General features: G+C 42.2%; 1 protein-coding gene across 9 annotated transcripts in view; it reads left to right on the top strand.

Moving 5' to 3' along the window:
* Positions 1–14,034, top strand: part of RPH3AL (rabphilin 3A like (without C2 domains)) — a 920,330-nt gene that overhangs the window by 78,812 nt on the left and 827,484 nt on the right. For all 9 annotated transcript variants that reach the window (XM_069226390.1, XM_069226384.1, XM_069226389.1 and 6 more), the window contains one exon: positions 9,153–9,286. Coding sequence is in view for 1 of the 9 variants with exons in the window: in XM_069226384.1 (XP_069082485.1) it covers positions 9,153–9,286 (134 nt within the window). In the remaining 8 variants the exon portion in view is untranslated. The remainder of the gene's footprint in view (positions 1–9,152; positions 9,287–14,034) is intronic.

The following is a 14,034-nucleotide window of genomic DNA, read 5'->3' on the forward strand; positions in this document are numbered from 1 at the left end:
AATACTGTAGCTTATTAACCTTCAGAGCATACCTATAATGGATCACCGAACTTTAAAAGATGTTTGACATTCAGTGCCCCATTTGATTGCTCACTTCATTATAACAATATAATGTCTGAGGTGCCTTCCGATGAGATTTCTGTGAACCTTGCAAGTTTCTGAATCATATCCAGGCTGATTTTCAAAGCCTTTCATTCTTCAAAGGTGGAGTACTTTGAAGATATACATGATAGATGTCGGAACCTTTGTTGCACCAGAAGCAGTGGTTTCAAAATGTGTATTTCACAGGTGCATGATCTTATTTCACGGACATGACATAATTCTTAATGCAATAAGGATTTTTGAATCAGCATCTTCTTCATAAGTAAAATGTGAACATTCTTAGTGCAATTCATATGCAAACCTGGACAGCCTAATTGCAGTCAGGGCAAGTTTGCCATGCTTTGCACGAAGCAGTTTCTGACTTAAACAAAGTGAAACATGTTTTGCTGAAGCCCAGCCTTCTTACCTTCATCATCACATATTTGTCAGTTCTTTTTACTACAAACAATAGAACCAGTATTTCCCTGTGATATTAAACAGGTCCCTGTTTTTCATGCTAACTGCACCAAAATAAACATGTAATTTAAAAAATGCATCACGGGAAACATGTAGTCATATATTGCCAAACTCGGGTTCAGATGATATTACTTTGTCTCATAATTACTAGTAATATAGGACTGTGTTGCATGGTCACCTTTGATGTATCTTCTACAGATATGTCTAACAACTATAAAATGCATTTGATTCTGCTTAAAACTGGAAAACTGAAATATAGAAACTTACAATCTCTTTTTGTGTTATGGATCAAGATTTGTTTTTTATTCTTAGGGCCTTATTATAAGTTTAGGTGCTATTTACTGCACTTGGTAAATAACGATACCATGGGGTTCATTATTTATCGGGTGTGATAAACGGCACCTATTACAGGTTGCTGAGGAATAACATGCAGACTTTGGTGTATAACGCACAAAAAGTCATATGATACAGTAATTGCCATATGGTTTTTCCACGCTTCATTTGGGCAGGTTTGACCTGCTGGACTTCGACGAAGGTTGAGGTATTTAACGCATCCTATATAACATTCCAGTCGTAATTCTGAACTGTGCTTAAACAGGGATTTATGCTTGTTTCGGAAAAAAACAAGACTTGTTATCAGCCCCTATATATCATACAGTGTTAATTCAAAGTCTGTCTATTGGCAGAAAGCATCACAAGAAAAGAGGGAAACAGTTATCCTCCTAATTTGGATGTTGAAAAATTATTTATTTAAAGTTGACTTGGTGATCGTGAAATAGTTCCGTTTTGGAGGCATCATGAAGTTATTTTTTAATCTATAAACTAAAGCAAATCCATAGCAAATACAGTGACATTTTGCCTTCTCTGTAAAGGCTCCATCAACAGGACATGATCACCAAAATTATTTTACAGATTACATCTATATAGTACATTTGTAAACCAACTGTTGTGCACATTTTACAGGTAACACACTAAATGACTTTGTGATTCTTTTAGATGTGGCATCGTCACTTTCCCTTTTGAATGTAATATTCTTAAAATCTGAATAGTCAAAGGTACCTTCCTTTAATGCTGCTCTTCATTCATAACTAACAAGTGCTGATATCAGCAGCAGCCTTAACATTTCACCCACCATGAAATGGATTCTTACCAATAGGAAATCACAGTAATTCAAAATGAGTTAAGTATTTCCAGCCATTTCATTATTGTACTGTCTTGGAAACAGCCTCCCAGTCGTATCTCAGATTGATTTACTTCAACAGTCTTCACATGCATTCACCAAGATGTCGCAAATGTGCTAACTTTGGCAAACTACATGCAAGTGATAGGCCTTACCAGGTGACTATGTAATCCCCCCCTCCTTAGGGTAGTCCACTTTTAGTTAGTAGGCAAAATCTTGGACATTGGGACACATAAGAGTAGAGGAGCCCTATGGATAGAGGAAGCAACAGGCTTTCGTATCTGTTAGTATAGAAATGTATCATCCTTACGTGTTCCCTTTATGACTCCAAGTATAATTTTTAGATTGTCCGGGCTGTTGCAGCAGGGGAATCAAAAACACTTTGCTGAAGGAAAATAGAATGACTACTTCTATTAAAAAGGAATGGATGAACTTCCCAAAGAAATATGCTGCAGTGCCCTATTAAATGTCAAAACTCACTCTCGCTGGTTTTCATGCATGTAGTTTGAAAGAGCCATTGCTCAGTGCCTACAAACGGACATTATTGATTTAAAGTGGTCACCTTTATCATATATATATTATAACACTACATTCTGGATAGACCACAACATTGATCAGAGCAGTACACCCCATAAGTTCTGCAGTTGCCCGAGCGTGTTATATGGACACATGCTTTCCCAGCACCAATCTCCATCAAATACATAACGCTAGCTAATTTCAGAGAACGGCTTTCAGGTACAAATGTTTTGTTTCTTAAATTGGCTAAATGGACATTGCTTTTTAAGTCTGGGTTTCACAGCACAGCTGCAAACTGATCTATTGCTAACAATATCCGTGATTGCACTTTGAATCTACCACTTTCAACCATTGGCTTTCTTCCGTCTGTCTCTTTCAACTATTGACTGGAGACTTTATCAATCACCTCTTTTCTCAGTCTAGTAGAGTATCCATCTGTCACATAATGTTATTGTCTATTTGGGTTATCCTTCTGCTCCAGTGTTTGCACTGAACTACATAAGGGACTACTTTACAACTATAACCCTTTCTGTCCATTCCTGCTGGCTACCTCTCAAGTGTCTTGCTCTAGAGAGCTAACACTGCATGAGTAGCACATTAAACCCAGACCTGTTAGCTGAGCCAGTGTAACCACTATCTGTCATTGTTAATTAACCTTCAAAGGAGCATCGGTGTGGACAAGAGAAACATATTTACAAGGTCTGGGCTTGGCTCCAGCTCTGAGTTGAAGGATGAGTGTTAAACTTCAAGTACATTCAAGCTTAAGCAGTTTATGGATATTTACTGCTGCATAGCATTGATAGCATCAAAAAGTGTTCTCTTAAACTCTAAGAAGAACTATTCCATTGCAAGCTGCTGATTTTGCAGCAGATTGTTGTAGTGGTCTGCAGCAGAAAGATAGCACCCGTTGTTGTTATTATTACCTCTCTGTATGCTGCAGCATTTACAATTAGGTCAGTGTTTAATCTACCAAACGTCACTCCATCATTTGAGCTTCTGGGAAGCCTAGTTTAGGACACAAACTTTCGCCTCATACAGTGTTACGTTGCCATCTACTGCCGCACCAGGGAATTCAGGAATTCCTCGAATGTAGTCCTATGATAGAAATACTGAAGGGAAACTGTTAGGAAATTACCACTCTTTGGTGGGGTTAGGCTGCTGGTGTAGCAGGGTTACAAAAATGAGTCGGCTGATAGGGGAGATGGTGAAAAAGACTCATATAGGACACATTCAGATCCATGGGCTGCCATCTTGCGTTTGATTTTCTGTTAAAGAAAAGCCATTCCAAGATGGCTGCCCATGTGTGCACTGTGACACATGCATGCATATGAACCTACTCCAAGATTGCTGCTGATGAGATGTGATGCACAGGTGGCCATTTTGACATTTGTAATACATTATTCCAAAATGGCTGCTGGACATTTATGCCTTTTACTTAAAGGTAAAGAAAAGTGCATAGCAGCTCAAAAAATGTAGTGAACTGCTTGCTTGATAGCACTTTGTAGTTGCTGGGCCCTTTAAAAAAAAAAGAGAGAACATTTTAAAAATAAGAAATGAGACCTGGGAGCAACAGTTGAATGAGAAAGGTGGAGGGTGGAAAATATAAAAGGTACAGGGGGGCAGGAGAGCAGGATACTGAAAAGAAGAACATGAGAGCAGAAGGTTGTGAGGTGTTTAGAAAGCAGAAAGTGAGAGTGGTAGAGCACGAATGTCAGAAGGAACAAGCAGAGTAAGGAAAAACCAAGGAAAGACATGCTCTCCTGTGTGGACTGAAAAGTCCTCTCCATGGTAAAGACGTATACCCCTGCCTTGAGTGCCCATCTCTACTTTTGTCTGAATCCTTAATGCTGATATTATTTTGTCATAGACAAACACATCATGTGGGAGAGGTGCCCATAATGCTACCCTCGTAGTATAGGAAGGCCACCGCCTTCACCAGGAGCTAAGCATCACGACCGCTGTGGTGGCAGTATGCCATGTAGGGATCAGTAGTAGTGAACAGAACCTTTTTACCCTGTGTCACTGGAGTGAGTCCTCCAGGTTCACTCACCTTTTAAAGGTTCCGCTGCTGTGTGCTTAACTTTCCCTTGGTCTACATCAAGTAGATGTGGAGTGCTGCACAGCACAGGAGTAGTGACTGCGCTGATTGTATGTGTGCCTGGGAAGGGTACAGTACAGGGTTGGAACAGTAGTTTGGAGTGCGTATAGGGCTAGTGCATGTACTGGGTGTATTTATGCCTATGTGGAATACATGACATGAAAGATGCAGTGCTGTGAAGTACGTGGGCAATGAGAGCATCTCCTGGATGTATGTGTACTTGTGTGAAGCACAATACATGAAGGGTAAAGCTGGGAGCTGCTCTAACACCTGAGAGACTTCTGTCAGTGCTGCTTAGGAGAGAGAGTCTATGCCACAGGGTGCTGCCGCGTGGGCCACAAGCAGCCTGACTTCTCCGAGCTGCGGCCTCACGTCTCTGAACTGAGCAGGACTCGCTGGTGTGCACTAAAGGCACCCGGTACACCACTCAACACTTCTGTGCTGCGAGAGTGGGTGAGGCTAGAACTAGGCTTGTTGGGCCCCGGGGGACTAGCTGCTTGCGGTGGTGCAATGTGTCTGATGAGGCTCAGACATTTGAGCGAGGAGGAATGCTGTGTTTTTCAGGCTGAAGAAGTTTCTAAGCCAGGCTTTATTTTGTATGTTTCCTGATCACTGCTTAAGGAAAGATGACACAGAAGGGCGCTGAGATCTCACGTATCATGATGCCTATGCTTGGGGGCACCAACTTGGGGCCAGTCCCAGTGTTTCCTGAAGTGAGAAATGTCATTTTACACAACAGATAGTCTCACAGTGGCGTCTGGGAAAGAGACTTAAAAGAAAACCACTGCATCCCAATTTTATATGCAAAAATTAAATATATATATAATTTCACAGAACAAGTGAAAATAATTAGTTTTATTTTGTTTCCACTCCATGCGTTTCACATATCAACATATAGCGAATAATATAAACAACAAAAATGCAAGGGCAGTGATAGGACAGTGATGTTATTCATGCATGCCTCCCGTGTGGTTAAGTGCTTTACTTCTTTTTCAAACTTTGAAACTTGGATATAAACATGTATGCTCACATCCGAGTTGAATAACGAAATCACCTGAAAGGGAGGACGCAGGGCGTAGCCTGGTCAGGTGAGACCCTCTTAACCAGTGTGGCCCTGTTGCAGACTGTCTGAGGTGCTCAACTGTTTTTCGAAGGAAGCTTGGTACTCGCAGGACTGGAGACCTTGGCAAACCTTAGAGACTTGTCTCACATGAGGGTAGACAAGAGACGTGGATTATGACGGAATGGATGGGCCTGTGCAGGGGAGCACATGTAAAAAGACTTGCCTTTGCACTCGAGTTCCGCCGCCAGCCTCTTGACATGAGTGGGCAGTGGCTTCCCTCACTCGGGGCCCAGTAGAGCCCGGCCATGCTGAAGGCCGACCCTGGGAGGGTGCGGGCACCACCAGTGGACTCCCAGATTTACAGAATGGAAAACATGAGGGCATACCGAACAGGGGAGGGCAACACAGTCTTAGAGTTCCGTGCAGAGGGCGCCTACCTCGATAGTAACAATACAGTTGCAACACTTTCCTTTGTCTCATAGAGTAATGTGATGATGATGAGAACACTTGTAACCCGGTGTGGCTGTGAAAGAGGATCTTGCACCTTTCTTAGAGTCCTCCCTAAGACTAGAAGGATGGATTGCAGGCTCTCTAAATGTCATACCTTTCAGTAACTGCAAAGCTGCTCTTGTTTCTGAAGCACACAATAACGTTTATTGTCAGAGAACCATTATTAAAACTCTGGTGTTTATTTCAATTGTTTCCATCCTTGTGCCGATTTTATCCCTCAGGTGGGAGTGGGGCTGGAAGAGAACATCTCTGGCCTATTTATTCTGTGCCGACGACATGGTCATTTGGATTGGCCGACAGCGCAGGTCAGTCTTTATTTCAATCCCAAGCTGTTGGTTTTAGTGGAGAAAAATGTAGCAATAAGGCAGGATGCACTTAGATGGAATAAAACGTAAGACTGCACAAAAATATTGGTATTCAGGGATATTTGTCGACTGCAAGTTAACCTGTAAAGCAATATTATCAGCAAAAACAAAACACGATCTCGAGCCGCACCTGGACACAATCGATGCATCTTTTTAGCACAAACAGCACCAAAAAAATTGCAGTTAGAAGGATTTTGTCTTTCAGGATAGCCATAGTTTGAGACAACTTTGCACCTGAACATAGTTGTGTGCTCACTTTTCAAGTTATTTTGCTGTTTTAATGTACGCTGATGATGTGGTAATTCTTGACTTCACTCCAGTGGTCTTCAACATAATATTGATGTGGTATTTAAATATTCAGAGGAAAATTTCTTGAAAGTAAACATATATGAAACCAAAGTGTGCCATGCAGAGGGAAGAAACAGCATTGTCCCTACAGCTGGAGATTTGACTCTGCTTCTGGTAAGAGGCAGTTTAAAATTGTTCTTGATATTTACCAGGTCAAGATACCTCCTATCCTCTCGTATGCACTTGGATATATTCCTGCCAGCAAATGGTCAATTTTAAACATATTTTAGGGTAGGCTTCTCCGAAAGATCACATCTCTGAGCCAAGCCATTCCCATACAGGCACTACGCCTAGAGTTTTCTTTCTCCATTGCCTATTCTAGATCCCTGGCAAATGTCATCAGGTGAGCTCATAACCTTTTCCACGCGACCGAGGGCTCTCTGAGAGCATTCTTGAGGGATTAAACCTTTTAGGGAGATAGGTTATATACCTTTAATAGCAATCTTGCAATGGCGTTGGAGAAATTCCAGTGTTCTATTGCCCATTTGAAATCATGGACACCAGCACACTTGAAGCTGTTTTTGAGGAATTCGATGCCCAGATTAAGTTTTTTACTGGACATCGCGCATTGCTCTAGGCCCTGTACAGATAATTTTGTATATCAAAGTCCTCAGAAATATCTGGAGTTCACACTGGACCATAGCACTAGGCGGTGTATAATCATGCTATGCTTTGGCACGTTACCATTAAATAGCATTATTAAACACTGGAAGAACTCTAGAGACAAGGCAGGAGTTGTGATCTCTGCCAGGGGGGACTCAAGATGTCCAGCATGTTTTATATGTCTGCCCTTGTAAGAAACTGGTAGAGGCAAGGAATTGATTTATAAAAACTTTGTGTTTTAAAAATGGTGTGTTTAAAATTAATGACCTGATTGCTTTTTTGTGTGATATTCTTTGTAATATTTTATGGTTTTATGTATTGTTGACCTCTGTTGAAGGTCTAAATCAATCAATAAAAATAATTAATTAATAATTGCTGCCTACAACTCATGGACCAAATCAGAAGCTCACCCATGCTGGACATCTCAGAAGCCAGGAGAGTCGAGTACCACAGGGAGTTTTTGAGCTGTGCATGCACTATCTTTCAGAGTTGCTGAGTAAGTGCATTTCGTTAGCAAGAAGTATGTGCTTCCTTCAGAAATGGTTCATGGTTTGCCTCAGAGTAAAACAGAGTTTTGGAACATTGGCACAATTCTTTGCAGATACCTGCATCATCCAAATCCTGTCCGAGAGGCATGGCCTATGTAAATAAGGTTGTGGCTTAAAATATGTGAACTAAAATCCTAAGCCTCACATGCCATACCCACAGACCACTATTTAGAGGCCGCTTTGTTAGTTTTCCTTCACAGAAATCCACACATGGATGTAAATCATGCCCGACCTGTTGACTTTGGCAAGTATGTTGTAAATAATTAGAATTGAAAGCTTTCCAATTTTAAAAACAAAAAACTGAGTTAAACATTAGTAAAGTGTTTGGAAGGGTTAATGAATGGCCTTTAGAGTTACTCAGACACTCCCATTCTCCCCTTGACACCAATTTCCCCTTCAATCTCTCTCTGTGTTAAACACTTGCATCTTTTTTCAGAAATCCTCCATCTTCATATTTCACATGTTTCCACTATTACAAATGCCACATATGCGACCATCGCCCTCTGCATGGATGCTAAGATGATTTGGATGCGTGTGAAGTCCACACACATTGATGCTCCTCTGACAGGTGCTGTGATAAACTCTCAACGCGTATAGCCTCCACTTCAGAGCTCTCACTTGTGCTCTGTTCTGTCCTGATTTAGAGGCAACTCAGAACACAGTCTGTACTTCACAGAATTCCTATGTGGCATGAAAAAAACTATAGAAACACAACATCTTCAAAAATGAGAATGCAAGCTGAAGTAAACATGATATTGAATACCTCACGTTCTAGACGAAAAATCAATCCGTTTTATGTCTGTCATGTTAAGGACCTGACTAAGGGGGCTTTTCAGAGTCGGTTTTTTGGTTCCTGCCAGGTGCGCCCTACTTTGAGGCCAGCCTATATGAACCTTGGTCTCGAACCAGAAGCTTGAAGTACATGTTAGCACCTTTGAATTGACCAAATACGTTGTTGCTGCTTCGGCTGGCATGGCAAAGATGTCGAGTTGTGTCGTTAATATGGAAACAATTATGAAAGGAACATATTGTGATTGGTTGTGACGTGCTGGAAGATATACACAGCCAATTTGTAAACCCTATCGAATGTAGAGAGCTTGGTGCTAATCATATGAGTCAACTTGAGAAGTGGATCATAGTACTGGTATGTAGCAAAAATAATGATCGTAACCAGGTCAATATTTTGTAACTAATGCATTAATACTGAATTGAATGGTGTAATCGTTGATTTATTGTTATACTCTATTTGTTAATGGTTTATTGTCGTTTTGGTTTTCACTTTGAAAAGCACCTTGCTGAGTTAATGGATAGCTGCAGCTAAATGCTAAGCAAACTAAAAGATCAAATCTAAAACCATTTACAGATCAATTCCACGAATGCCCTCACCCAAAAATACTAAGCTGCTTTTCTGATGAGCCTCGTCTGTCGCATTTAAAAGTGGTGATTATATCGGTGCATTCCAGGCCTTTCGAGTTGAATCCGCGAAATTCATGTTGGGTGAGTACAGTATCTGTTTAAATAATTTTATGACTGAGTGAGTGTGATAATATGTAAACTGCAGAAGGAAATGCTTTTGGCTTCTGTGCATCCCAGACTTGGTACAGGAGGGATCAATGATATAACTGGGTGTTTAGGGCCTTCATGGATTTGTTCTTTGATGTGTTAGTGTTGATGTGTTGCAGAACTGTGCCTGAAAGCACGTTGTCTTTCATTTGACCATCGGACGACCATCTCTGTGTCCTATTTGCACCTGTGAATAACAGCATTTTAAAGACTAGCTTTATGCAAAAGAGGTGTGAGCTATGGGTCTGAGGTTGCACACAAGATGAACAGCTAGCCTGTGGAATGATGGATGACGGATAGGTTTAGCAGACAAGATGGCAGATAGATTTAGCAGGCAGTACATCAGGCAGTACAGATTAGTTGATGTTAGGTTTGGCTAATTTAGAGGTAAAAGATTACTTTATCTATTTACCCATCGGCACGGCAGGGGTAGAATGTAGTGGAGAGGTTCTAGTGTAGGAGGGATGGAAGAAAACGTCTGGATCTTGGACCATTTTTGGGGGTAATGGATCTGCTTCAAAAGTAATGACGGAGCAGTGTTGTTTTGCCCTGGCTTAATCGGAGCCATATCCATATCATCCAGACATTGCCACTGTAGGACCTTTTGTTTGGAATAAACAAAGCAGAAAACCATTTGTTCTTAAGAGGAAATGTTGTTAACCACTTTGTGCAACGTGATTCTGGTAGATAAGGAAGAGTGGAGTGAGTGTAGCCAAATAATTGTATGCATTTTATTAGTAATCTCCCACAACAGCCTTTCCATTTGGTCCTTCTAGAGATAAACCAAAGAATCCTTAAATTATCTTTGTCTCATCCTTTGGTAACATTTGCCGGGGTCAAGCTATACTGTAAGAGGTGGGTAAAGGGACTCCTTGGGGTCATGGACCAACAATTCAAACACAGAGTGTTACATAAATCCAGAAATTAAGGTCCAAGTAAAGTCTATAATTAGTGCCTTTTTTCACTAGCTACCACAAATAAGTTGAAGAAAATTGAGGAAATGGCTCGAACTGTTCAGTGAAGGTCAATGGAAGTAATCATTATTAGAACATTGGAATGCTGGGGGCTCTATTGAAAACAATGGAGTGCTGCGGGCTTTTACTGGCCGGTAAAAGCCCGCAGCGCCAACATTCCAATGTTTGCTTTGTTCACAGCAACAGCTGTGAACAAAGCCTCACGGAGCCCGAGGGGATTTAAATCCCCTCGGGCTCCGTGAATTTTTTTTTTTTAATAGAACATTCTGCCCTGTGTGGCAGAATGTTCTAATAGCCTTAGAACCCGCCGTAGCGGGCTCTACCGGCTATTAAAGTCCCTCTCCCTTGTTAAATGCCCTCGCCTTCGGCTCGGGCATTTAACGCGGGGAGCGGGCCTTTAATAGCCGGTAGAGCCCGCTACGGCGGGTTCTAAGGCTATATTATACACGTCTTTAAACACAGTCTTTGTTTTGTATTCTAGGTTGAATTTTTCATTTAGAAATGTTGTAAACAATAACAACGGCATTGACTTATTGGCAGAATAGTTGTATCGTGGGGTAGATTGTTGTTGATAAATGGGACAGTACAATGACCGTCCAATAAATATAATTTAATAACACATGTTGACACAGTTTTGTAATTTATATTACACATATGTATAGTTTCCAGAAAATAAAAGGATTTGCCAGGTCTAGGTCAGTTGTACAATTAGATCCATAGCTTTGGGTTCTGAAGTCAGCAACTCAGCTGCTAGCCCACAAGTTATCAAACATATTGTGGGGAACATTTAAACATTTAGAAAAATTGTATCTTTTCAGTGAGAACAGAACCAAAATATGTTGAGCTTGCTAATTCATGTGATTGGATAAGGCTTAAAATGTGGGCTGGGTGAACAAGTTACCTCAGGATTTAGTCGTTTTTATCGAGCCAACACTTTATCAGCAGAGGGAGTCTCAAAACTGCAGGCTTGATTTAGACTTTGGCAAACATTGTACTCTGAAGCAAAGGTGACTGAGTACCCTCTGGCAAAGGTGACTGACTACCCTCTGGCAAAGGTGACTGACTACCCTCTCCACCAAAGTGAAGTTCAGCCAGTCTCGTTTAGAGTTGGGCAAAACTTCAGTTCAGTGGAGACTACTCTGCCGCCTAGAGACACCTTAGATGGCCCAATGAAGTAAGGGCTGTCAGACGTTTGACCATGTGTCCACTTCCTTATTTAGAGTGGGTGAGCACAGGGCCAGTTTTTGCTTTCACATAAAGCCGTATATAACGTAGCAGTATGTGAAAGGAAAAACTTTTATGTGTCACCCACCCCAGAGAGAAAACTTCAATGGCAAAGTGTTGTTGTTTTTTATGTTCAAAAATAAAATCCTGGTTTTGAATTTTGTTTTTGAAAATAAAAAAATGATGAAAGCTTGACGTCATGTTGTCTGGGCAGACGTCTCAGTCATGTTGGAGCTACCCGTCGAAACTATAAATGCATATACTGTAACTGCCATGAGAGCAGTTCCTCGAAGTGCAAAAGACAAGAAATCTGGCATAACAGGGTAGCTAGTTTCGCTGACATCTGTTTCCTTTGACAGATATTTTTTCAAAGGCCAGGATCTAAACAGACGCAAAACCTTATTAACATCCCAAACTGTAGTATATTTGGGTTCAGGAGGAACGGATAGCCTAATGCCTCTCAGGAGTTTACAAACCAAAGGATGCTCTCTAACTGGGTGTCCATTCACTGGGTAATGGCCTGCTGAAATGGCAGACCAAAACGTATTAACAGAGCTGTATGCCAAATCTTCTGAGGCTAAAGAGGCAAGAAAGTACAAAATGTGGACAGTGTCTGCCTCCACAGGATCTAACTACTGTTGATGACACCAACCAGTCTATCGCGACCACGCTGATCAGTGACATTTGTTAGTAGTGTCCGACTAGGCCTTGGCAAGCAATAAAGTAGCTTCTCGTGAAATGCCCGGGACTTTCCAGCATTCCTGGTAATCCTCCATGCCATGAGGCAGAGAGCCTTCCAGGACCAGGTGATGAGGGTTCCCACAGGGATCTAGAAGGAGATCTGGAAGCAGGGGTAGAAGGATTGGGACATGTTAAGGAAATTCGATCAGAACTGCAAACCAGACTTGAGATTTCCAAACCAGAGCGACAACTACGGGTCCGTCTGTTGTTGTTGAATTTGGGTGGACACCCTCATAATCATGGCGAATGGTGGAAATGCATACCCCTTCTCCTTGGACCAATCCTCAAGCAACCCATCAGTTGCCACCTGCGTGGGGATCTGGCTTCCAGCTGCAATACCGATCCAGTTGGTGATCCAGCTGGGAGACAAACCGATCCATTGTGAAAACACCACACCTAGATTGTATCCCCTTGAGCACTTGAGGGTGCAGCTTCCACAGGCTGGCATTGTGCCAATGCCTTGAGTGCCAATCCGCTATCTGGTTGGATTTTCCTGGCAGGTGTTCCGCCTTCAACAAAATCTGGTTGACGAGACAATAGGACCAAAAAGGACTTTGATCTCGTTCCCCCGAGATGATTTATTATAGTGGACTGCCACTACATTGTCCATTTTGAGGAGTACGCAGCACTGTGCTCTGTCCTTGGTCCAGCATTTTACCACAAACGAGCCCGCCGTCAGTTTGAGGCAATTGATGTGAAGAGATTGCTCGGCAGAGGACCATTTTCCTCCTTTGGAGAACTCCCCGCAGCGTGCTCCCCAACCGAGCCACAGGCATCTGATTCTATCACCAGATCTGGTTGGGAACCGAACATGGCTCGCCTGTTACATGCCTCCAGCTGGGATATCCACCATTGCAGTTTCTCTTTGGCCTCTTCTGAGAGGGAAACCGATTGAGAGTAGGTGAGGCCTGGTTGAAGATGTGAAATCTTGAGGCATTGTAGGGCTCAGTAATGCAGGGGTCCGGTGAGTTTAGACGAAGATAGAAGACCCACTATGCGGCTGAGATGCCGTAGAGAGATGGTTGGTTTGACCGGAGTTTGTGTCTGATCTTGACCAGTTTCAGAGATGGGAGGCTCAGGGTAGCCATGACTGAATCCACAATGAACTCCATGAATTGCAAGGACTGAGATGGAAACAGGGAGGATTTTGTCTCATTGACCAGAAAGCTGAAAGATTCCAAAAGGTTGATGGTTAATTGGGGTGACCGGACATTCTCTTCGGGCATTGATCCATAAGGAGGATATCGTCGAGGCAGACAATGAGTCTGATACCTCAGGCTCTTATAAATTCCATCACCGGTCTTAGAACCTTGGTGAAACACCAGGGAGCAGATGACAGACCAAAAAGAAGGAAGGTGAAGTCAAAGATCTGTGACAGCCCTTGGCATTGCAGGAAACACCTGTGGGAAGGGAAGATGGGAACCATGAGGAATCTCTAAGAAAATGGATGCCTTCCATCTTGAAAAGGCGAAATACGAGCCACTTATTGAACTCCCTCAGATTGTTAACAGGGCGTTGCCTCCATCCCTCTTTTTCACTAGGAAGAGGTTGCTGAAGAACCCATTGTGGTGAAGTTGTTTGGACGATCTCTAAGGTTTGAGTGATCATTGCGTCCACGTGGTCTGTTTGAGATTGGGAGAAAATCAGAGGGCTTGGTCTCCAAGGTTCGAAAGGTTTTCCGTAAAACTCTATTTGGAAACCGTTCACTGTTTTCCATAGGATTCTCCCAGTTGTGAATTGTGG

This window comes from Pleurodeles waltl, chromosome 3_1 (assembly GCF_031143425.1).
Source record: "Pleurodeles waltl isolate 20211129_DDA chromosome 3_1, aPleWal1.hap1.20221129, whole genome shotgun sequence".
Lineage (NCBI taxonomy): Eukaryota > Metazoa > Chordata > Amphibia > Caudata > Salamandridae > Pleurodeles > Pleurodeles waltl.